This window comes from Heterodontus francisci, chromosome 24 (genome assembly GCF_036365525.1).
Source record: "Heterodontus francisci isolate sHetFra1 chromosome 24, sHetFra1.hap1, whole genome shotgun sequence".
Taxonomy (NCBI): domain Eukaryota; kingdom Metazoa; phylum Chordata; class Chondrichthyes; order Heterodontiformes; family Heterodontidae; genus Heterodontus; species Heterodontus francisci.
The window spans coordinates 66,560,741-66,586,038 of record NC_090394.1 but is presented as its reverse complement, the minus strand read 5'-3'; the positions used below and the strand labels follow the sequence as shown (position 1 = coordinate 66,586,038).

At 40.4% G+C, this 25,298-nt stretch overlaps 1 protein-coding gene across 2 annotated transcripts in view; it reads left to right on the top strand.

The window, feature by feature from the left end:
- The first annotated feature begins 219 nt into the window (after positions 1-219).
- Positions 220-25,298, top strand: part of LOC137383482 (general transcription factor 3C polypeptide 1) — a 67,836-nt gene continuing 42,757 nt past the window's right edge. For both annotated transcript variants that reach the window (XM_068056459.1, XM_068056460.1), the window contains exons 1-14: positions 220-470; positions 3,570-3,779; positions 4,689-4,865; positions 4,946-5,089; positions 6,602-6,698; positions 8,401-8,524; positions 11,156-11,305; positions 12,900-13,015; positions 14,301-14,739; positions 16,765-16,982; positions 20,288-20,424; positions 21,284-21,437; positions 21,665-21,768; positions 23,880-24,064. In XM_068056459.1, coding sequence (XP_067912560.1) covers positions 259-470; positions 3,570-3,779; positions 4,689-4,865; positions 4,946-5,089; positions 6,602-6,698; positions 8,401-8,524; positions 11,156-11,305; positions 12,900-13,015; positions 14,301-14,739; positions 16,765-16,982; positions 20,288-20,424; positions 21,284-21,437; positions 21,665-21,768; positions 23,880-24,064 — 2,467 coding nt within the window. In that variant the 5' untranslated portion in view covers positions 220-258. The remainder of the gene's footprint in view (positions 471-3,569; positions 3,780-4,688; positions 4,866-4,945; positions 5,090-6,601; positions 6,699-8,400; positions 8,525-11,155; positions 11,306-12,899; positions 13,016-14,300; positions 14,740-16,764; positions 16,983-20,287; positions 20,425-21,283; positions 21,438-21,664; positions 21,769-23,879; positions 24,065-25,298) is intronic.

The following is a 25,298-nucleotide window of genomic DNA, read 5'->3' as shown; positions in this document are numbered from 1 at the left end:
TTCACAAGAATGTTAATGATTATAATAGAACAGATGGATGATTATAATAGGACGAATAATTGGCTCTGACTGTTTGGTAAGGAGTGATGAAATTACCCCCTAACCCCACAGCTTCCCTGGTTGCTGTACAAGTGAGTGTGTGTGGAATGGTTTTGAGGTGACTGGGCAGCAGCAACGCGTTTCCCTGACGTTAGGCAGCGCCTCTCGGACCGCCGTAGAGCGGTCGCTGGGAGACGGCCCGGCCTGGCTTGGTCCGGAATGGATGCTCTGCTGGACGAGGTGGCCCTGGAGGGGCTGGACGGCATCACCTTTTCCACCCTCTGGTTCCGCCTGGAGAATCGCGTCCCCGTCTTCTCGCTGCAGCTCGACCCGGCCACCAAGCAGTTCTTGTGGGAGACTCTGCTCGGCAGCCGGGAGGTCGAGTTCTACCTGCTGCCCGAGCAGAGGCCGCCCCTGGTTTTCCATGACCGGTGAGTTAATTCACTCTTAGGATGTGGTTGCAAAAGGCCCAGCGTTTGTCACCCATCCCTCATTGTCCTTGAAAAGGTGATCGTGAGCCGCCGCCTTGAACCGCTACAGTACTTGGTGGTGGTGAAGGCGGTCTCCATAAAGGTTGGACAATCTTGTTCTAGGTTTTTTTCTACTCATTCATGGGATGTGGGCCTCGCTGGTAAGGTTAGCATTTGTTGCCCATTCCCAATTGCCCTTGAGAAGGTGGTGGTGAGCTGCCTTCTTGAACCACTGCAATCCATGTGGGGTTGGTACACCCACAGTGCTGTGAGGAAGGAAGTTCCAGGAATTTGACCCAGTGACAGTGAAGGAACGGCGATATAGTTCCAAGTCAGGATGGTGTGTGGTGTGGAGGGTGTGAGAAACGTAGCCCACTTAATAATAATTTACACCAAGTCAAACTCTGAAGAAGTAAGTTTATTTAACGTTCTTGCAAGATCGGGTGTCCTACAAGCAGGCACACCGATCAACATATTCAGTTCATGTTTATACAATACAAATCCATTTGTCCACGCCTTTAGTTTACATTATTGGTTATAACATATTATGACACTAACCTATCCTATGGTTGCTACAGACTCCTCCTCTGTTTACTTCTCCCCCTACTCTAACTTTCTAGCCCCTAACTCTTGTTTTTGTTTTACCTTATTTGGCTCTCCATTGTGTGTTTTAACTTGTAGCTGTCAGCCTTTATCTTAGTGGGGCAGTTTCTTATTCACTACATCCTTTGTTCTAACTCTTGCTGTTTCTCTTTTCTCTGCCTAAGCACAATTTTTAACTGCTGTACTGTCTCAAGGTCTTTACTTACATACCCTTATCAGTTCTCTTTTTCAATGATTTCATTATGTTGTGTAGAAATGACTTCTCGGTAATTTTCCACAAGCTGTAGAAACAACATTTCAGTATTTCTTATTCTCACAGAGGGGAACTTGCAGGTGCTGGTGTTCCCATTAGAGTATGGCTACCCGTCCCGAACCCGACGGGACCCGACAACAGGTGTCAGGTTCAGGTTGGGTTGTGTTGCTCTTCCGGGTCCAGCATTCGGGCTCGGGTCGGGTTTCATTTTCAGACCCAAGCAGGCCTTCAGTTCCCATGCATTTGCTGCCCTTGTCCTTCTAGGTCGTAGAGATCGCGGGTTTGGAAGGCGCTGTTGTAGGAGCCTTGGTGCGCTGCTACAGTGCATCTTGTAGATGGTACACACTGTTGCCACTGTGTGTCGGTGGTGGAGGGAGTGAATGTTTGTGAATGGGATGCCAATCAAGCGGGCTGCTTTGTCTTGAATGGTGTCGAGCTTCTTGAGTGTAGTTGGAGCTGCACCTATCCAGGCAAGTGGAGAGTATTCCATCAGACTCCTGACTTGTGCCTTGTAGATGGTGGACATGCTTTGGGGAGTCAGGAGGTGAGTTACGCGCCGCTGAATCCCTAGCCTTTGACTTCTTGTAGCCATAGTATTTATATGACTGGTTCAGTTAACTTTCTGAGTGCTGTTGGAGAGGAATCAGGGGTGGGTAGGTGGGGGTGTAGGAGTGGTGGTGGTGGAGAGATGTGAGGGGTTGAAGCACAGGATGGGGGAAGGGAATGGGGTCAGATCTTTAACATCCACCTTAGAGGGAAAACAGGAGTCTCAATTTAATGTTCCCTCTGAAAGATGGAACATCCAACAGTGCAGCATTAGGGAGAGAGAGGTTGAGAGAGAGAATTTCAGACCTTGTGGCCACTAGTGGTAGAGAGATGAAAATCAGGGATGCTCAAGAGACCAGAATTAGAGGAGCACAGAGGGTTGTATGGCTGGAGAAGCTTACAGCAATAGGGAGTGGTGAGGCCATAGAAGGATTTGAAAACAAATGAGAATTTTAAAATCGAGGCATTGCTGCACCATATTAGCTATAGCTCAGTGGTGGCACTCTTTCCCGTGCATCAGAAGAGCTTGGGTTCAAGCCCCACTCCAGTGACTTAAGCACATAATCTAGGTTGACAGTCTAGTGCAGTACTGAGGGATCACTGCACTTTCAGAGGTGATGTCATTCCGCTGAGACGTTAAACCAAGGTCCTGCCTGCCCCCTCAGGTGGAAGTAAAAGTTTCCACAGCACAGTGGCGCAGTGGTTAGCACCGCAGCCTCACAGCTCCAGCGACCCGGGTTCAATTCTGGGTACTGCCTGTGTGGAGTTTGCAAGTTCTCCCTGTGTCTGCGTGGGTTTCCTCCGGGTGCTCCGGTTTCCTCCCACATGCCAAAGACTTGCAGGTTGGTAGGTAAATTGGCCATTATAAATTGCCCCTAGTATAGGTAGGTGGTAGGGAAATATAGGGACAGGTGGGGATGTGGTAGGAATATGGAATTAGTGTAGCATTAGTATAAATGGGTGGTTGATGGTCGGCACAGACTCGGTGGGCCGAAGGGCCTGTTTCAGTGCTGTATCTCTAAACTAAACTAAACAATTCGAAGGGGCGTAGGGAAGTTCTCTGCTCTAGCAAATTCAGAGCTGTAATTTCAACTGACCCACCACTTTTGTGTGAGTTTCTTTGCCCTCATCTCTTAAACAGTTAATGTTTCATTCTTTATGCTCTGAATTCCACTTGTCATTATACTCTTCAGTGCACAGCAGTGTTGAGCATCAGTGCAAACTGGGCAGAGCTGCTGAGAAAACTTTTGGTGGACATAATATTTGTTTAAGTGATTTGCTTGAATAGAAAATAATGATCAAAAATTAAAACAGGAGAGATACACGTACCAAATTTAGTTGTTTAAAAGCAGAATTAGAACAGAAGTGACAATGTGAAAAAATACAATGTATAGACTGTGCGTGTTTATACCCAGTAGTTCTTTTAATTGGGATAATAAAGCTATAAGAAAAGGTTCAAATCTTTAAAGTCTTTAATCTCCTGCACTAAATTCCTTACCGGTATTTCAAACACTTAGTGAAATTACAATGGTACTCTGCAAATGTCATATTCACTGATAAAGAATGCCCATTCTAAGTTGTTAGCGCAACTGCTGTGACTCGTGCTTTGAAGGTTCAACTGAATTTTAATCTTTTTATTTTTTTTTGTTTCTGGTAAGATATGAAGAAATTGATCCAGAGACGGGAATTCAAGAGACACGGAGGGATCCTACACCTAGGGATGATATCTATCCTGTTTGCATCATTTCAGATAATAAAGATGCAATTCAGGGTTCCTGTCAGTATTTTCACAAGCGAAAAAACATATCTGCACAGATAAGGACTCAACAGTGTAAACCATGCTGCACATTGGATGAAGCTGTAAAAAGGTCAGTTACGAAAGCTTATCTTAAACTTTGCGGAATTCAAAGTATTGAATTTACAAAGATTCGGCACTTTAAAATGACATCCTGTCTCACGACTGCTATATTTTCAACAGCTTAACCTAGTGAACCTGGCAACTAAGTTTAAAACTACATTTTTAACAAATGGGCCTTATTACTTCATGACCGAGTGCTGCAGGAAATGGGAAGAGGCAGGACATAGGCAGATTTAAGAACAAGGCAAGTTTTTAATTTGAACCATTGATGGACCAGTGGAGGGATTGAGAGAGTTGATAGAGAGATGAGCCTCGTGTTATCTGCATACTTATGTAAACTGGCCTAAAAACAGAAAGTGCTGGAAATAATCAGGTCTGGCAGCATCTGCCAGACTTGCTGAGTACTTCCAGCACTTTCTGTTTTTATTTCAAATTTCCAGCATCCGCAGTATTTTGTGTAAACTGGTCCCTTGTCTACGGCCAAAGAGCAATGAGGAAGAGTGGGCCAAGGAGTCCTGTGGAGATTCCAGAGGTGACATTGTGGAGGTGGAAGGAGAAGCCATTGTCTGGCTATAATCTGATAGCCAAGGTTGGAACCCAATGAGGACATTCCCCTGAGCTGGGCAACTGAGACAATATTTTGGAAGGGAAACTGAATGTAGTACTTACATAAACATTCTCACAGTGTACGCTCGTTCAAATGCTGCAAAGTGATAAATTACACAGAAGGGCAGTACCAATGAAACTAGTAGGTCATCCATGCTTGTAAAGTAAAAGGTGAGTTATGATGCAGTACTTTTATTACACTGGACATATACCTCAGTGCTTTATACATTAAAGATGTGTATCTTTTATTATATGTATATTCTATTTTAATAGCTTGCATTCACTCGATTTGTCATTCTGGTCTGTTCTGTAGGTGGGGAGAAAAGTTGGTCATCGTCGCCTCTCAACTGGTGCGTCATCGAACTCTGATTGGGTGGGAAAGTGATCCAGAGTTAAAACTGCCTGACTATTCATATTGTATATTGGAGAGGCTGGGTAGAGCAAGATGGCAGGGAGAGCTGCAAAGAGACCTTCACAGTGGAGCTTTCAAGTGAGGACATACTGCATTTAGAAAAGTTAGATCCATTTCAGACAGCTGCTTTGATTATTAAAACAATTTTTTTCTTGTAGAGTTGATGCTCGCAAAATGCATTATCACAGAAGAGTTCTCGACAGAAACAACCTGATTACTCTGCAGTCCCATGTGATTCGGCAGCCTAATGGCAACCAGCAGTATTCCATTCTGCTCCTTCTCAAACGCTTTCATGTTGATCGGTAAAATAGTTCACTTTGCATATTCTTGTTCACGTTCATTGCTTTATAACAAAGCTGTTATCATGTGAAATAATTTAATAGGCAGTTAAGCTACGTCTTTAAGTGCCAATGCAGTCGACTGAGAAGCATGGGGTGGGCGGAACGATGAATTGTTGTTTCAAGCATTATGGCTCAGATTTTGCATTAATAATAACAGTGAGGCTAACAGCACTCACTGTTATTATGGAATAAATTGGATAGCAACTTCCAGAGTACCCACATGCACAGTTAAACCCAGAAATCTGGAAGTTGCAATTCGAGTTACTCTGCTTCTCCACAGGCTGTGCTATAACAGTGCCTCATCGAGAAACTTGCTCTTGAAATACATGGAACTACTTACCATTAGTTACTCACTAAACACGGCAGAAAAAGTTAGCACTGGTGCATTCATGGGTGAGTACATTTTTAATGGCATGATAATTACTGCCAAACAACCTCTCTGGCCGTGAAAATTTAATTTTACATATGTGAAGTCTCACTTCAGAAGTTAGCTTATGTTGAATTTAAAAAAAAATTATTTTCTCTCTCTTTTCTCCCTCCCCCTCTCTCCCTGATTTATATCTGATGTGGAACTTGCTACCAACACGAGTATCAAACAGCATAGGTGAAATTAAGGGGGAGGGAGGTAAGAGGGAGAAAGAAATAGAAGGATACATTGGTGGGTTGAGACAAAGTGGGGTGGGAGGAGGCTCGTGTGGAGCATAAATACTGGTGTGGACCTGTTGGACCGAATGGCCTGTTCCTGTGCTGTAAATACTTTTTGTAATACTTTTATATTTCCTGCTTTATGCTTCCTGTTTAGACACTGCATGTCTCATTGATGATTCTTCAATTGCTTGGAGATTCTCACTGCTTTTTCTGCTGAGCGATGGCCTGTAGAGGATGCTGCGCTAGATCAGACACTGGATTAGAGCAACTCTCTGCTCAGAAGCCCACAAAAACATTGTGGGCAGTTGTAGTGTAGTGAGTAGCAAGCACAGTTTCTTCACCACTGACCAGGTAATACGGGCCAATTTCATAGCATGAAAAGTGGAGTTGAGTTGACAATCAGCCATGATATTAAATGGCAGAGCAGGCTCGAGGAGCCGTATGGTGTACTCCTCTTGTCTCTTACGTTTTCATGACTTAGTTTCTGAGAAGCCTGTAACTCTGGGCTACCAGTTTTAGGGTCTTGTCTTAGTTATTCTTTCAGGCGCTAGTCACGCTCTTAAGCAGTTTGAGCATCTTGCATTTAGGGGTGGGCCTGCATTGCTCAAGGATCATGAAAATGTTAATCTTTCATGAGTGCAATACGGAAATCTAGTTTAGACTGGATCTTCCACTGTATTAAGTGTGCCTCCTGTATTGTGTGACCTGTATTGCTGCTATGTGTATATATACTTTACAATATTCTCAAATTTGTCAAAATTAGAATGCTGCCAATGATGTACACCTTTTGTTTAACTGCTTCACTTTTATATCTGTAATATACAGGAGAAGCAAATATGACATTTTAATGGAAAAAATCTCCAATATTCTTGTGAGCCGGCCCAATCAGCTGGAAGTCATGCTAACTCTTAGGGATGAGCTAGTAAGTATCTCCAAAGCACAATCATGGAATGAACATATGGGGTGAAGTACTGTGGTGCTATCTGACCTCATGATTTATCATCTTGCTTCTGTGCTATTTACTTTCAGTTGGTAGCTTTCTGTTTTGATAGTTGCTGGTATCATTTCCATTGATTTTTGAAGGACACCGTAAGCAGTTCATTCTATCTCTGGTGCGAACGCCAATGTTAGCAAGAGTCGTCATCGCCTCACCCGTTGGCATGCTGTGCCGGTTCATCAGGCATGCTGGCTTGCCTATGGAAGCTGCAGTTTGTATGAAGCACTAAAAAATGTATTCGGAAGAAGCTATATCATCTTCAAGTGGCCATTCTTCAAGTGGGATCCCAGACATTGACCGTCATCAGCTGTTTCACTTTGAGGGTAGTTTGGTGGAGTTGGTTCGTACATCTCTGGAGCAAGAAACTGAGTTAATGTTTCAAGCTGATGACCTTTCGTTAGAATCCTGAATGAGTTCTGTCGAAAGGTCAATGACTTGAAACATTAACTCTGTTTCTTGCTGCACAGGCACTTCCTGAGCTGCTGAGTATTTCCGGCGTTTTCTGCCTTACTTGCAGATTTCCAGCGTGTGCCATATTTTGCTTTGGTATTACTGCCAAATCTGTTTCTGTTCTTATTGGCTAGTGATGACGAACGGTGCCCTAACTTGCTTTTTGAGTACTTGGCATCATTGAATATTAAAGAAGAGGGAGGGAGTGTGGGAGAAACCATCCATTAAGAACATTCTTTGTGGAAATCTTGAGAAAATGAGAATTTTTTGTTTTATTGAACAGTTGTACTACAGTTAGTTCTCTAACTGATATCACCCTAAGGTACAAGCTTTATGAAACATTGCAAGTCAGTGACCAGCATCATATGAGGCCATAGGGAAAGTGAATACGGTGACATAATGTACAGCTCAGACAGTTAATTACAAAACTAGAAATACAATACTGACTGTATTCAAGACTTTAGCGTGGCTAGTACAGTGAGGATATTTATGGTGCTGTGCAGAAGAACCTTGAAAGACTTTTTTTTATCACTTACAATAGAAAATCTCTAGGATTTAACTGCAGCATTGTCTTTTCCTTGGGGGAAGAACTTGAAATAAGGCACCAAGTGGCAAACCTATGTTAGCTTCCCAGTCTTGAATGATATTTAAACTTTTTTGTATAATTGCTCTCAGTTTTGCGGTTTGACTACATTGTAGTAGTAATCCTGACCTGAAGAAGTGTTCCTATCTTAGCCAAATGATTGCAGAGCAACATTGTCAGTAATTATTATGAATCAACTGAACAGGAAAGTGGGAACATTGGGTACCTGAAAGTAGAAGCTTTACAACTAAAGCTAAAAGTGAGAGGAAAAAATTAGCTGAAATAATCGGAGCCATCCTATTTAATTTTCAGGCCTAATTTAATCACATTGTAATTTTAAGATTAACTTCTTTTTCCCTTTGTAGCACTTGTTCACCTGTGTGTGCCTGACAAAAAGAATAGCAATAGATTTTAATCATACAACTTGCCAAATGAGGAAATTCGGGTTCAGAATTTTACAAAGCCAAGCAATGATAAAGATCAAAAGTCAATGTAATTATTTTTAATTGTCTCGCTATAATGGATTAAGTATGGCATTGTGTATGTTAAAGACCTCTTCTTTCACTTACTGCTGTTTGTTTTCCCTCTGCTTAGGGTCTTTGCGAGAGAACTTTCAAAAAGCTTTATCAGTATATGGTGGCTAGTGGCGTAGCCAAGGTGATTGCTATTCCCCTCAAGGACCTGAATCCTGAGGGAGGACCATGTGTGACAAAAAAAGGTAATCTAGACTCGACTTATCTTTCAGAATTACAATGTGCTTTCCTTTTCCAAAATTCATGTCGGATGCTAGTTTGGTTGGTAGAAGTTGACAGTCCAATCTCAGAAGAGCTGGGTAACCTGAACATTGTTAGGTTGCCACTAGCACATCATTGCATATCTGATTTTACTGCATGTTAATGTGAGAGTCAGTATAAGTTAAGACTTGAGCCCTGATTTGACTCCAGAATGCACTGAAGTCATGTGATGCGAGACCCCTTCGTGGACTGCCCTCAAGGTCAAGTGCAAATCTACACCATTATGAACCTATATTTTAAAAAGTGCTCCTGGACACTTTCTAACCTTAGCATTGAGTCTTAATATTATGTGAAAGTGGTTGCTGCCCATGCTCCAACGTTAAAAAAGAAGCACAAAATGCTGAAAGCACGCTCCTTGTAGGACATAGAAACTTCTCTTACCAGCTGCACTTCACACACTTCTGAGACTACAGTGTCCAATTTGTAGCTGTAATTGTTGAAGTTTTTAAGCTAGTTTAGGGATTGGTTTTGAAATACTTATCTATACCTTGTACAGTACCTCAGCTGTCCCTATTTCAGCAAGTAGATGCAAAAAATATTCATTAGGACCATACTATTGAAGTCCTTTTACTAGCATTTCATGTGAAACAATGAGATTGAATCATGAGTGATGAGATTTTTAAAAAGTTATTGTAGTAAGGAAGGCCAATATTCAATAGTATGGTGGAATTTAATGCGTCTCTTAATTCTAGCCTTCAATTGTTGATCTGCTGAATTCCCAAACTATACTTACTTACGTACAAAGCATACGGATTAGGAGTAGGTCACTTGGCCGCTCGAGCCTTCTCTGCCATTCAAGATCATGGCTGATCTGATTGTAACCTCAACTACATATTCCCGCATACCCCAATAACTTTTCACCCCCTTGCTTATCAAGAATTTATCTACCTCTTCCTTAAAAATATTCAGACATTTCTACCGCCTTTTGAGGAAGAGAGTTCTAAAGTCTCATGACCCTCTGAAAGAAAAAAAATTCTCATCTGTCTTAAATGGCCGACCCTTATTTTTAAACAGTGACCCCTAGTTCTAGATTCTCCCACAAGAGGAAACATCCTTTCCACATCCACTTTGTCAAGACCCCTCAGGATCTTATCTGTTTAAATCAAGTTGTCTCTTACCCTTCTAAACTCCAACAGATACAAGCCTAGCCTGTCCAACCTTTCCTCGTAAGACAACCTGCCCATTCCAGGTATTAGTTTAGTAAACCTTCTCTGAACTGCTTCCAATGCATTTACATCCTTTCTTAAATAAGGAGACCAATACTGTACACAGTACTCCAGATGTGGTCTCACCAATGCCCTGTATAACTGAAGCATAACCTCCCTACTTTTGTATTCAATTCCCCTCGCAATGAATGATTACATTCTATTAGCTTTCCAAGTTACTTGCTGTACCTGCATATTAACCTTTTGTGACTCACGCGCTAGGACATTCAGATCCCCCTGCATCTTTGTGCTCTGCAATTGGTCACCATTTAGATGATATGCTTTTTTATTCCTCCTGCCAAAATGGACAATTTCACACTTTCCCATATTATACTCCATTTGCCAGGTCTTTGCCCACTCACTTAACTTATCTATATCCCTTTGTAGCCTCCTTATGTCTTCACAACTTACTTTCCTACCTATCTTTGTCATCAGCAAATTTAGCAACCATACCTTTGGTCCCTTCATCCAAATTATTTAAATTATAAAAAGTTGAGGCCCCAGCACTGATCCCTGCGGCACACCACTCATTACAACTTGCCAACCAGAAAATGACCTATTTATTTTACTCTCCTGTTTCCTGTTAGCTAGCCAATCTACTATCCATGCCAAAATGTTACCCCCTACACCATGAGCTTCTATTTTCTGTAATAACCTTTGATGTGGCACTTTATCAAATGCCTTCTGGAAATCTAAGTACAGTACATCCACCAGTTCCCCTTTATGCACAGCAGAACTCCAATAAATTGGTTGAACATGATTTCCCTTTCGCAAAACCATGTTGACTCTGCCTGATTACCTTGAATTTTTCTAAGTGCCCTGCTATAACTGCTATATATCTTGCTCTTGTAACCTTATGATCTAATTGGAGATATCATGGGTTTGGCTTCTTGTACTAGCTAGAATGAAAGATTTTTCAAGAACCATGGGAAACATTTGCAATAGTCGTCCCTTGAACATGTGCAGTTATCTTTATTTTGTTACCAGATCAGATTTTGAAACTTCTCTTTGTCGAATAAGTTAAAGGTGGTCTCTGGAAAAATTAGGCTAAAAATCAATTTTGTTTTGAAGGTCTGATAACCGTTTGGAATTACGTCATCCTGTGGCGAATGCATTGGAACTGCAGACGATATTTTTAAATTATTTCTCTTGTTTCCAAAATCATTTTTCAAATGATTAATTGCAACTTCTGAGGCAGTTAGACTTTGAAAAGCAAACAAATTTTGTGTTTGAAGTTTGCTTTTAAAACTTGAGTTTGTGGTGGGGGGGGGGGGGGGGGGGCAGAATTATAGCTGTCAAAGTGAACAGCTGCTGCCTTTCATGTGCTTAAGTGACCACTACTGTTTGCAGGAACTCAGATTATTGTTCGATGCCTGAAACTGATAAAGCAATATGGAGAAAAAGTGGAAGATGAAGATGATGATGATGAAGATGATAAGGCAGTCGAAAGAATGGATGTCGTTTATGAACGAGATATGCTTTCCCAGGCTTATGAACTAAGTAAGTTTCCAATGTGTACCTGAAGAGATAACAGAAAAACGTAAGTTTGTTTAAGGAAAAATGGTGCCTAGGTGTGCTACTCTTGCCTGATATTGTATGAGTGTTCCTGTAGATGAGATATGTTCGATGTAGGTGCTGAGTAGAATTTGAAACCAAAATAATGTTGCAACGAAAATACTCAAAGTTTTTTGTAAATCTCTCATTTGTTTGAGGTAACCTTATTCTAACCATATCCAACAGGTCACTTAGTGAGCAAGAAGAGGTCCTCTTCACGTAAATGATCAGTTTGAGTTAGTCATTCTAAGTAAAGGTGACCTATGTGTAGCAGATTCAATGTATGCAACTATGTGCCAGAAATACAAGGGTTGGATTTTGCAGTTAGCGGCGAAGCAACGGCGCTAACCGCGGACCTTGAAGAAAGCTGCCCACAAAGATCTAGTGATCTCTGTGTCATTGTTTTCCCCTTACCCAACAGCAGTTTAAATCTGGCACCAAGTCAAGGGAATCTCCAGGCATCCAGCAGCAGTGCTGTCAGCAAGCAGGGTAAGCAGCCAATCACATTGCAGTATTCTCATAGACAGCAAACCAGGAAGTTAAAAGCTCTGATTATCTTTCATTTTGAATTTAAATTTTCAGATAGCGAAATAAATGATTGATTTGATTAAGGTAGGAGCTAAAATAAATGTAAATAAACTTTTAAAAATTGCACATTGTATAATTTTTAAAAAATCATTATGGAAAAATTTGGCATTCCACAAAAATAAAATAACTTTTCAGGGCCAGTGAGGGCGTTTAGCAATAATTAGGAACTTAAAAACCTAGTTAAGGCTCATTCAACAAGATGTAACTTTTTCAAGCATATTTACAGTAAGACTAACAGCATAAAAGTGGGAGTTTTTATTAATTCGCTGGTTGGGGATTGCATTTGGGGGAAGTGGGGGCAGGGCCTGGGGGGGACCTCAACAATGCACCCTCAAGAGAAGCATAGAATCACTGACAGCAGCTTATGGACCTTCACATTATTCTGCGCATGTGAGGACTCTAGAAGTTGCTGTCATTTTCAGTGGAGTACTGACGACAAACACTGACAGCTTTGTCGTCATGCCACCTGCAAAATCTGGGCCATGAAGAACAGTCAAATAATGGGTAATTACATCATGGATAACCAGGTCTTGATTTGGAAGGGAGGGTGGCGGGGGAGGAAATTCTAAGTGTAATCCTGGAATCTCAGTTGATGATCCTCAGTCTACATTCCCTGAAGTGATAGCAGAGGAAAGGGCTACAATAGCTGATCAATAGTTTTGGAATATTGGAAAGAATAGTCCAGCAACAGGATGGTGTTTCATTAGGAATGGTGTGGTAGAAGGAGTGACCTTTCATATTTAAAAATCCATTGGTTATCATTAAGGAGAAGGGAATGAAAAATCAGAGACAGACTTGCATTTTAATACAGCACCTTTCGCAACCTCAGGATGTTCCAAAGCACTTCACAGCCAATGAAGTGTAGTCACTATTGTAATGCATTGTGAAGCATGATGACTTTCAACAAAAAAGGTTTTAATCATTGATCTTTCTTTCTCCTTGGCATTTCTAGTTGAGAGAAGAGGCACCAGAGGAATTTCACAGACCGAGATCCGATTGGCATTGAATGTTGGAAAACTTGAAGGCCGGATGCTGTGCCGCCTGCTGGAAAGATACAAAGTTATTACGGTAAAGGAATGCACTTGGGTCCATATCAGTCCTAATCCAAAGACAATGCCTCACCATTGAGTACTAAAGTATGGAACTGTAGAGCATGAATTGCACATTTACAATTGACATTTTGCACCACCTATACTATCTAATTCCTAGCTTCATTGTATTTTTTTTCTTCAAATGATTTTTTACACACCACGTAAAACCTTAATACAAGTAGTCAACAGGGTGCTAATGAGGCATATTATAAAATTTGAATTGAAGAAGCAAATAAAGCCTTGATGCTTGAGCTACAGCAAAGTCTCTTCAGGGTCAAATTGGAGACCCATTTTGAAATGGGAGATTGGGATAGGGTTGATCCTTTTGTGGTAGACTCTGGAATCTGATTGTTGAACCAGGCAGGTTTACAGTATTTGAGGCCACTGTTGATGATCGGCCAGCTAGTCACACTCTCTGACGTGACCAACTGTTGCTGTAGGCAGGGACTTTTCTCATTTAATTCTGGATTATCTTGAAAGCCAATGTACTGAATGATAGGTTGGTCCTAGCTGGGAAAATGCCAGAAAGCTTACCTGTGCTCTGCACTGGAAAGTTGCATAGCTTTTACCCAGTACCCCAGGGTATTTTGAATTTAAAAATGCAAGCCTTGAAATTCCACGACACCCACTTTGCCAATGCAAGTGTATTGAACCAGAATCCTATCTGTTCTAGCCCAAAGCTAAAGACGCCATCCCAAATTACAGAAGTGGGGTCATTTGCAAGACTGGGGCAAGCTCATTGCATCTGTAAGGTTACCTCAGCAGTATCCACTCCAACCAGTCTGCCAGAAGGAAGAGCGCCCCACAATGGCTGTACCTGAGGTGCTGCAGGCCCTTCTGGGCCGAAGAAAAATTTGGCCGGATAATTCATCCACTCCCTGTGGAGCCATTATCCCTGAAAGCTAAGCTATTGATCCCCTCTGGGGTTGATTTCTTGGTGTGAGTTCCACTAAGACCCATCAAGGACAATGGTTGGAAGTCCCAGGAAATCTTTTTCTCAGCCACAACCCCTTGACATGGAAAAATCTTCTGCCATCCCACATGAATAACTCCCACTGGAATTTAAAGGGTCGCAGCAAGTGGGGTAGAACTCCAGCTTAATCAGGTTCCACCACAGTTTCCTTGCTCCCCTGGGCTGAGATTGATCTGTTGTCCTCTCTAGCCCCAAAGATCTCAGGATCTTAATTTTTAAAATCATTGGCACAAAAGAAGAGACCATTGATGAATTCCAAAGTTCTAAGTGTAAGTGTTCTTTATAACAGGGCTTCATGGAAGATGAAGGTCGTCAGCGTACAACTAAATACGTGGCTAAGACATTTGTGAAGCAGAGTGAACTGAGCAAGCAGTTTGAAAAGGAAAAGGCCAGAAGTGAGCAGTTGGCAATAACTAGCTTCCTGCCCCTTGATTGTGCTGAATCAGCATCTGTTCCCCAACAAGCACTCACCTTACCGAAGAACTTACCAGAGAGCAAAAGTATGCCACAGAATTTACTAGAGGGCTTATCGAGGACAAATCATGATCAAAAGAAACCTGTAGAGATACCAACTATCCCCGTGCAGAACAAACAATCTTCTCGTTCAGAATACAAAGAAAAAAAATGCGCGACCTCACATATAGTAAACAAAGGAAAGAAGTTAGTTAAAAGTGCATTATTAAGAAAATTCAAACTGAAAAAAGGTCGCAAGTCAAAATTGGGCAAAGGTCAGTGAACCATGTACTTATGTATTTTACAGTAAATTATTTATTTGCATTGCTGTATGCACACCTGTACCATAAAATCTTTTGCTTGATCAGGATTGATGCTAGGAGTTGGAGACATTGATCTATCAAGTTGCTTAATGTTTTGCTATGCAAATAAGTCTGCATAACAACCCATTCAAATGCTTCAAGTCACAGTCAGGATGGGCAATGAACTGGGGTCCTCTATTTGGGAGTCACTGAGGCAACGTACAAGTGAAAATTATAATAACTGTAAAAAATTTTCTCCTTTAGTGTGATTAGGCTACATTATAAGGCGGTATACCAACTAGGGTATTTCTACTCAAAGATGCCAGAAATCAGACTTTAATTCCTATTGAAGCTGATGACTGTCTCAGAATTTTTTTTACACAAGAATTTACTTCATTTGTTCAACCTTCATAAACAAATGAAAGTTGTCTGTACCAAAGAACCACAGGGATCCTGTCCCATTTCACATCTTTTGAGCATCATCCAGGAATTGTGCTGGTTGTATGGTCTTCGCACTCTAGTCCTCCCTCTGAAATCCTAAGCTGTTCTCTCAGCATAACCATGTTCTACTCTTCCTACTTTGAGGCTTTCAACCTGTTCTGGTCCTAAAGGTGTTGAGCTGCTACGTCCGTTGGGACATGGTTTATCAGTCGGATTTTAGGATGGTGGTACGTCTGTTCATAATAGAGCTAAAAGATGTACATGGGAAATTGAGAATCTTGCAAAAAGTAATTGCGCTTCAATGAACTTCAGTAGAACTAATGACAATTGTCACCTAAGCATTTTGTTTCATTTGATAAAATCTTGATTAAATTGTTAAATACAATATAATGAAATATGTAGCAGAATATATCTTGTATGTTATTCCTTTGTCGTAAGAAGCCACCAGGAAAAGTTAAGAAGCGGGTCTATCCATATTGTTGCCATATCGTTGCCAGAATGAACAAGGCTTGCCTTGATACTTGATATCTGTGCCATACATATGAAGTAATTCATATTTATTTCTAAAATATTGTTACTGCCTTAATTTGACAACTCACACCAACAAACCCTTTGTGTGTTTCAAATCTGGCTTCAGTATTCAGTTGAGTTTCTTATCTATTTTCTGTACTATTTTTACATAATTTGCTGGTCTCCACATAAAGGTACAATATAGATCTGTCACTTGGAGTTAGGATTCCTCCTTTTTGACTAGATAATGCTGCCTGTCGATACTGTAACATGCTGGGGAAAAGTAGGAAGCTAGTTAATGCGCTGGTGGTAAACTGCAGCCAATTAAACATCTGTGATACGTCTGTGGCTACTTTGAGGGAGGAAAGTGGGTTTGGCAGTTACCAGCAAGTGCCAAAGCTCTTTAGACTTAGATAAATTTGGTGTGTCCCTATAGGGAAGATAATCTTCAGCCCCTTTTGGGAAAACATATTTGTGCATGTGGACTAATAGTTTGGAGACTCTTACTATGATAATGGGTTTCTGCATGTTACAAACATCCAGCTGATGAAAAAGATGTTTTTCTCATTCTTTGGGTGTAGATCAATCTTCAGAAGTGAATCTGTCCCATACATTCCAATGCCTTCTAGTTGATCAGTGCAGTTCTTAAGTTTGTGGTGTTCTCTTGTATCACCTTGGTATCTGCTGCTGTAAGCTGTTTTAACACCAGTGGGTTGAGCCTCAGAGGGTGAACTATGTGTATAATGGAGTGAAGGAAGGTCATACTGCCAATATAACTTCTAGTTGGTGGCAAAGTCCTAAATGAGCAGTGCCCTCCAGTCTATTTATTTGTATTTGATAATAGAACAAGAAATAAGGAAGACCATGTTTAAGGTTGATAATGCCACATTTTTTTTCACATCAAGGGAAAGTGTTCAAAACTGCTCTGAATTTTGTTTACAGTTTGTGAAGTTTTCCCGCTCTGGAATAAGCTCAATTGCATGGATGTTTGTTTTCAATTTGGCAAGATCAGCACATTTTTTATAATTACTTTTATGTTTTATGCAGGTAGGAAATTATCTGGATTGCTAAAAACAACAGTTGGCGTAGCTCGTCCCCAGAATACTGCTAAGAATACTGAAGGGTCATCCAAAGAACTGCAGCAAATAGATATTCAATTAAATCCCTCCCAACAGAATCCAGGCTGTACCTCTTGTACTCAGTCAGCGCATAGTCAAAGCGAAGAGAATGTTGTCATTGAAGAGGTTATGGTTGAAAAAGCAAAGGTATGAAGATCACTTTGTAAAACAGTTCAAGCTTCAGTATCATCTTGTTTTTCGGTGTAATTGCATGGAGCCAATTTATGTTCAGTTTGTTCGGTATTTATGGTAATAAGCGACATCACGTTGTAAAATAAGCAATGTTCCAGTCTTGCCTGTCACCTGTTTCATAGTTGAAGTTGTCCCAGTTATGTTGCATAATATAATTTTGCTGAAATTATCACGATTAGTGGATTTTCTAACCAGTAGAGTGTATTAACTTAAATAGGTATTTGGACTTGCCATTCATTTTGCTCAGATAGCATCCTAAGCCGCAAAATCAAATCTTGGGTGGCATTTATTTCCTATCCCTAGCAGTTTGATACAACTGAGTGGTTTTAGAGTCAAGCCAAGAGCGAGAGTCCAGAAGGCTGTGTTGCCTGCCCAGTGCCAGGGTTCGGGACATCTGCTCAGTGCTGGGGAGCACTTGCAGTGGGAGGGGGAGGATCCAGTTGTTGTGGTCCACGTGGATACCGATGACATAGATAGGACTGGGAAAGAGGTTCTGCATAGGGAGTGTGAGCAGCAAGAGGCGAAATTAAGAAGTAGAACCTCTGGATTATTACCTGAGTCAAGCAAATTGGAGTAGGGTAAATAAGATTAGAGAGTTTAAATGCATGGCTCAAAGATTATTTTGGGAGAAATGGGTTTCGATTCATGGGGCACTGGCACCAGTTTGGGGGAAAATGGGAGCTGTACCGTTGGGACGGTCTTCACCTGAACTGTGCTGAGCCCAGTGTTCTGGCGAGTCGTGGTAGAGAGGACTTTAAACTAAATAGTGGAGGTGAGGGATCAAGTAAGGGAAGATGTGATAATTTAATGAGAGAGAAGGCAAAAGAGCACGGTAGCAATAAGGGAGTTGGTGATCTGAGTGTACAAACTTAAGAGTGCGCTAGCAGCTAATGCTAGATGTGTGAAAGTAATAAAAAGACAGAATTAAAGGTACTCTATCTGAATGCACATCATTCGCAACAAGCTAAATGAATTGACAGCACAAATCGAAGTAAACAGGTATGATCTAATTGCCCTTATGGCGACATGATTACAGTGTGACCAAGGCTGGGAACTGAATGTTCAAGGGTATTCGACATTTAGGAAGGATAGGCAAAAAGGAGGTGGGGTAGTTAATAAAGGATGAGATCAGTACATTAGTGAGAATGGCTCTTTTTTTTGAGGATGTAACTAGTAAAATAGATAAGGGGAACCAGTGGATGTGGTGTTTTTTAGATTTTCAGAAGGCTTTCAATCAGGTCCTACACAAGAGGTTAGTAAGCAGAATTAGAGCACATGGAATTGAGGGTAATATACTGGCATGGATTGAGAATTGGTTAATGGACAGAAAACAGAGAGTAGGAATAAACGAGTCATTTTCAGATTGGCAGACTGGACTAGTGAGGTATCGCAAGGATCAGTGCTTGAGCCCCAGTTATTCACAATCTTAGATTAATGATTTGGATGTGGGGACCAAATGTAATATTTTCAAGTTTGCTGGTGACACAGAACTTGATGGAGATATGAATTGTGAGGATGATGCAAAGAGGCTTTAGGGGGATTTGGACAGGTTAAGTGAGTGGGCAAGAACATGGTAGATGGAATATAATGTGGAAAAATGTGAAGTTATCCACTTTGGTAGGAAAAACAGAAATGCGGAGTATTTCTTTAAATGGTGAGAGATTGGGAAGTGTTGATGTCCAAAGGGACCTGTGTGTTCTTTCTCATATGTCACTGAAAGCTAACATGCAGGTGCAGCAAGCAATTAGGAAGGCAAATGTTATGTTGGCTTTATTGCAAAAGGATTTGAGTAAAGGAATAAAGAAGTCTTGCTGCAATTGTAAAGAGCCCTGGTGAGACGGCACCTGGAGTATTGTGTACAGTTTTGGTCTCCTTACCTAAGGGAGGATAGACTTACCATAGAGGGAGTGCAACGAAGGTTCACCAGACTGATCCCTAGGATGGCTGGATTCTCCTATGAGGAGAGATTGAGGAGACGGGACCTGTATTCTCTAGCATTTAGAAGAATGAGAGGTGATCTCATTGAAGCATACAACATTCTTACTGGGCTCAACAGGGTTGATGCAGGAAAGATATTTCCCCTGGCTTGGGGGGCAGGTCTAGAACCAGTGGACACAGTCTCAGAATAAGAGGTTAGGACTGAGATGAGGATGAATTTCTTCATTCAGGGAGTGGTGAATCTTTTGGAATTCTCTATCCCAAAGGGCTGTGGAGGCACTGTCATTGAGTATATTCAAGTCATAAATAGATAGATTTCTAGATATTAAAGATATGAAGGGATATGGGGATAGTGCAGGAAAATGGTATTGAGGTAGCAGATCGGCTCAAGGGGCCGAATGGCCTACTCCTCCTATTTCCTATGTTCCAAGCAGTTTGGTATGGGACTGGAGTCACATTTAGGTCAGACCAGGTAAGGACGTTAGTGAACCAGTTGGATTTTTATGACAGTTGCTAAATTTTACTGATCCCAGCTTTTTTAATTTCCAGATTTTTTTTTAACTGAATTGACACAGTGGGATTTGACCTCATTTTCTCTGGATTACTAGTCTAGTAACATAACCACTATACTACTGTACCCCTGCAGATTTAGTCCTATTGACACTGTGAAAACACAATAGTAAGAACACAAGAAATAGGAGCAGGAATAGACTGGATTTGACCTAATCTCAGTGTGTAGTAATTCACTGTTCCACTTGTCCTTGGATGTAGACTCCTGGGTATAAACAGTGATGTATGAAATAAATATTGTGCAGTTAACAATTGTATTAAGTAGATTTTCATATTTTATAAAAAAAGGAACCCATTACACGCTTACTCATTCATACTAGATCTCAGACAGACTTGTAGCATATTTTTCTAAATTAGCTTGTGTACATCACGAGAAGTTTCTTCTACCTGACATTTTCATCAGCAATTCCAGACCTTTCTGGAGCAGTTGAACTACTGCAGTTTTAATTTTTAAAAAAACACCCCAACAACAATAAATATAGCATTCATTTTAATTTTATTGTTTCCAAGTAATTAATACAAGGATGTAACTTGAAACCTGAGAATCACCGAGAATGAACAAAATGATTATTGGCAGTGAGTTTACTGTTGAAATAATTATACATTATGTTGCATGCAGGTCTTCAAAGATTGAAAGGTGGGGAGCGGGGGCGGAATTTATTTTTTGGAACTTATAAATACTTTGAAGACTTGATGCTAATCACAGGTACAAATGCAGGAGATAGTACTATGTTCTACATTTATTTTCTCAGAAGAGCCCTGGAAAGAAGAGGAGACCATGCAAGGATACTCATTTAAAGAGACCTCATGAAACTTTTAGGATGTTAAAACGACAGAACATGATACTAGAAGCTGTGCGGAATTTGAAACTGATTGAGAGCCTGTTTTCGTAAGTTTAGTGCATGATTTCAACATGTGATTTTCTGTCAAATCTATTCAAGCTTTTCCAGGCAACTGTTTCGCTAAAGTTATTGGCTATGGAGAAGCAATGATCAAAAATATAACAGGGATATTAGTTAAAATGCAGCTTCTGTATTGTGCAAAACTAATTCAGGAATTCCAACATGAGGTAAGTATTTTTTAAAATTGAACCTCCATATGGATGATTCCACATTACTTCCCCTTTTAAAGAAATTAACTTCACAACTTATCTTTGAATTAGATTAAAAGCAACAAAGTGTAAAATCCATCTGAATGTCTTGCTGAATCATATAATCCTGGCTGTGTTATAACACAAATTACAATATTAAGTGAATAAATGAAGTGAGCCATGATGTACCACAGTCTTGTAGAAAATACTAGTTCCTAGGAGATAATGAAGATTATGTTGTCAATGAGTCTTTAATCTTAAATTCTCTAAACCTGAATGAGCTGTTTTGACATGCGATTTAACTTGTCTCTATCTTAAAATTATACCCATAATTCTCCAGATTTCCTCTCTTTGCAAAATGCACCCTTGTCTGTATGTCTTCCTTGATTGCAAAAGTGATATTATCACACCTGCAGCCATAGAGGAGCCCATGATGGATTTACTTGTCTCAGCTGAAACCTCTGTTACTGGAGGCAATTGCTTCAGAAAAAACCATGTCAAAAAGTGCTATTATGGGTTTACCAAAGTTGCATGCAATTATATATGAAACAATTTAGGATTTAACTGTAAAGCCCACGTTTCTTCAAGACAACCCCCTGCCTGGTTAGCTAGTACAAAGTAGCTTTACTTTTAGAGAAACATTTTGTTTCTTCTCCAGGCTGCAGAAGATGATCATGGAAGAAGAGAAGCAAGACGGTGTGGTCACCAGGTGCTGTAAGAAATCTATTGTAAGAATGGTTCAGAAGCTGTCCCAGGAGGGACTTCTCCGACTCTTCCGTACCACAATTATACAAGATGGCGTCAGCAAAAAGGTCAAAATAAAAACTAATTTTTTAAATATGCACACAATAGTTTTATAACTTGCCAAATTTTGGCAAGCCGCATACATATTGATATTAGTAATGAAATTAAATGGATGCTTCACTTGATTGGTATATATGACTGTACTGAGGATCTTTGTACATTAGTTTTGCAGTTTTTTAAGGTGGTACCTTCACTGACCATAGTGTGCATCAAAGAATGTTTCTCTTCTGTCTAGGTGGAATTTGTGGCTCATCCGTCTGTGCTTCCCAATGATCCACTTGTTAAAAGTGCCATTGAACAAGTTCGGTTTAGAATCTCCAGTTCTTACACAGTTCACAGGTTAGTAGTTAATGGGTTCTTTATTATTGGCTACAACTTCTGGACCTACTGGGAGTAGAAAATTCCTTATAACCAGTGATCACGATTGCTATTTTCAGTGTCTTACAAGAGATGACAGTTGTACAATGCATAACCTGGAGCTAGGTTCCTGAGGATTGATAGAAAAGAACTACAGATTACATTTCAATAGTACCTTCAATGTAGAAAAATATCCTAAGGTGCTTCACAGAGGCATAAGAGACAAAAAATGCATTGAAGCAGAAGAGAAATGTCATTGTTACTTCATGACAAAATAGGGACTTCAAACTGTTAGACATTCTCAACTCCATGACTTGGCTCCATTTTAGAGATAGTCGATGTGCTATTTCCAGAGATGGATCTTTTTGCCACTGGTGAGAACAAACTTAAAGGGCCTTTTACTCTAAAATAAAAGCAAAGTACTGCAGATGCTGGAAATCTGAAATAAAAACCAAAAATGCTGGAAGTACTCAGCAGGGTCTGGCAGCATCTGTGGAGAGAGAAGCAAAGTTAACGTTACAGCTCTGTAACCTGATGAAAGGTCACAGACCTGATGCGTTAACTTTGCTTCTCTCTCCACAGATGCTGCCAGACCTGCTGAGTATTTCCAGCACTTTTTGTTTTTATTTCAGAGCCTTTTACTCATTCAGTCAAGATCATAGGGTTTGGGAACTGTCCAGAGCCTAGCAGTGGAAGTTCTTAAATGAATGCCTCCTCCCTACTGTTGATTATCCAGAGTCATCCAAAAGAGGGGACAAATGAAGGGGACCAATCATCTTCACACTGGTAAAATGTGGTTCTCAATCTTCTGCTTAGTTTCGAGGAACTTGTCCCTAACTCTGCTAAATAGGACCTGCTCTGTTAAATGTGGGTTTAAGTACTCTTGTACTGTCTAATCTAGTTATCATTGGATAAAGCCATCCAAAGCTCCAAGTCTGAAACATTGATTCTCCTTGTTGCACAAAACAATTCGAGTTTATTTAGTTCTTGTTATATAATTAAGATTCAGAAAGGTGGTTGACATAGTAGTTAGTCTTTGAAGGTCTGCTACTGTGAAGAATAAATGGAAGAGATTTATTGTTTTGCCTTAAGGCAGTAATGAAGATTATGACCTCCCCATCACTATGCATGATATTTCTTAGGGCAGGTGTACCCAATTTTTTTTTGTCTTCGTAAACCAAATAATTCAAACTGGACAGACCAAATGCCAATATGACTGAGTTGTCTGAGCTTTATAGGATGGCTTGCCAGGGTTTGGGGTTACATAACCTGTGGACACCCTTGCCTTGGGTTAGGTTTTATCTTCATAGCATGCTGAGGTAAAGGCCTTGAAACCCAACTTCCTTAGGGTATATGTAGCAGCTCCATCTGAATTCCATTTCCCTGAAGAAGAGCAGGAGTTTTGGGGGGCAGGAGTTAGTGGGGTTGAAATGCGTCCCGGACAATGACATAAAACAGGCAGTACCAGATCGGCTGCCCGTTATACGCATCCTGAAATTCAGTTCTGTTGCCATCTAATCCAATACCGGTTGTTTTGCACCACTGCCTGAGACAAATTTCTAGGCTAGTGTCTTAAGTTATGAGGCGGCTGAAAGGCTGTGCTGCCTCACAACAGAATGAATCTCTTCTAAGATTACTGTCTCCAACAATAAGAACTATTGCATAACTAGTTTGAACTTTTTTAAGAGTGCTTTAGAAGAGGACCAAACACTTTGATAGTTATTGCTTTCATTTAGTCTGTTACATATCTAAAACAGATAGGTGCGGCTATCGCCACGAGGGTTGCTGCTTAGTTTGAAAGGGTGTACAGTCCACTCCTGTTAATTCAAATACAGCTACTGTGTCATTTTAATAGTGCTTTATTCCAAATACTGGATAATTTGATCTTTTTAAACAAAAAAAAGCTTCAAGTTATTGGAAGTATACTAGAAAGGAAACACAATCCTACCAGTGTAATTTATTTTAACTTCCATCAATGAGACTGATCAAATAATTCAGGTAACTGTCATATTTGTACCCTAATGTTTCCTTGTCTGATGAATTTGCTTTAAATTAACTTCTGCTATGGTTTGCTCTGGCATTTTATTTTACAGAATGAAGGCATTGCAACTCCATGCTCAGAAAGAAAAGGAAAAACAAGCAAAAGGAAGTGCTTCAGTGATTGCATCGTCCGATACCGAACAAAACAGGAATACAGAGACTGCCAGCAAATGCTCCACAAATAAAACTGATGAGAAAATGGGTGTCACTCCCCTGAAGAATTACCGCCCTGTTATAGGTAAAAAAATAACTTGCGGGTGTGTTTGGAGAGAGCCATCACAGTTAATTAGTAATAAATGCAAAATACTGTGGATGCTGAAAATCTGAAATAAAAATAAACGCTGGAAATACTCAACAGGTCTGGCAGCTTCTGAAGAAGGGTCACTGACCTGAAACGTTAACTCTGCTTCTCTCTCCACAGATGCTGCCAGACCTGCTGAGTATTTCCAGCGTTTGTTGTTTTTATTACTGTTAATTAGTAGTTGCAGAATGAACACCAGTTTTAAATCCTGTTTGCAGGAAAGAATGCTTATAGCACAGAAAATATTCACCTCTGTGCTCGATCAATTCAAAGCTAAACATACTGCCTTGCTCTCTCCCTTTATTTCAAATACTTCACCAGTTTTCCATTAAAGGACAGTGGTTTTTGTCTCGATCTCTCCTTGTAGCAAAAGATAGTCATGCTCCTGCAGACCTTTGTACAAAGAAATTTCTCCTAGTCTTTCTCTTCTTTGTTGATATGTTTATTAATGCTTTACTCTTGCACTCTATGTCCCTATTTATTCCCTGCTGCATGATGCTAAAGCTGTGGCGTTATATTAATTTAATGATTTTGCCTGAATACAGAGATCATCAAAATGTTATGACCTCAGTTGAGACCATTAACTTTAAAACGAGATATGAACTCCCCAGACCAATTTAAAGAATGACACAACAAGATTTCACATTTTAAGACTTTTACTATAACTAAACCAAAAATCAACATCACCTAAACAGCACTTAGTAGGTAGCTAATCCACTAAATTAGAAAGAAAGGTATTTCCACTAACTTATTAAAACACTTGAAAAACTCCACACCACATTTATACATTAACACTGTGTTCTCATCAAAATGGTATCTTGGCAGGTAAAAGTCTCAAACTCCTCCAGTTGCAATGGGTTGGATCTCCCAGTCCTTCACAAAGCCTCTGTCCTGCTCGCTCACTTGTTTTGAGTACTTTCAACCTGGACTTCTATTAATAAGATGATCTCTGGTGACCCCAGAGGTCTTTTTTCCTTCGCAAACCTCATCTTTCGAATCAGGTTCAAGTCTTAGCAGACTTTTTCTGATTCTGTCTGTCTGTGTCTCTCTCTCCGTCTATCTGTCTGTCTCTCTCTCTGTCCTCTGTCTGTCTCTCTCTCTGTCCTCTGTCTGTCTCTCTCTCTGTCCTCTGTCTCTCTCTCTCTCTCTGTCTCTCTCTCTCTCTGTCTCA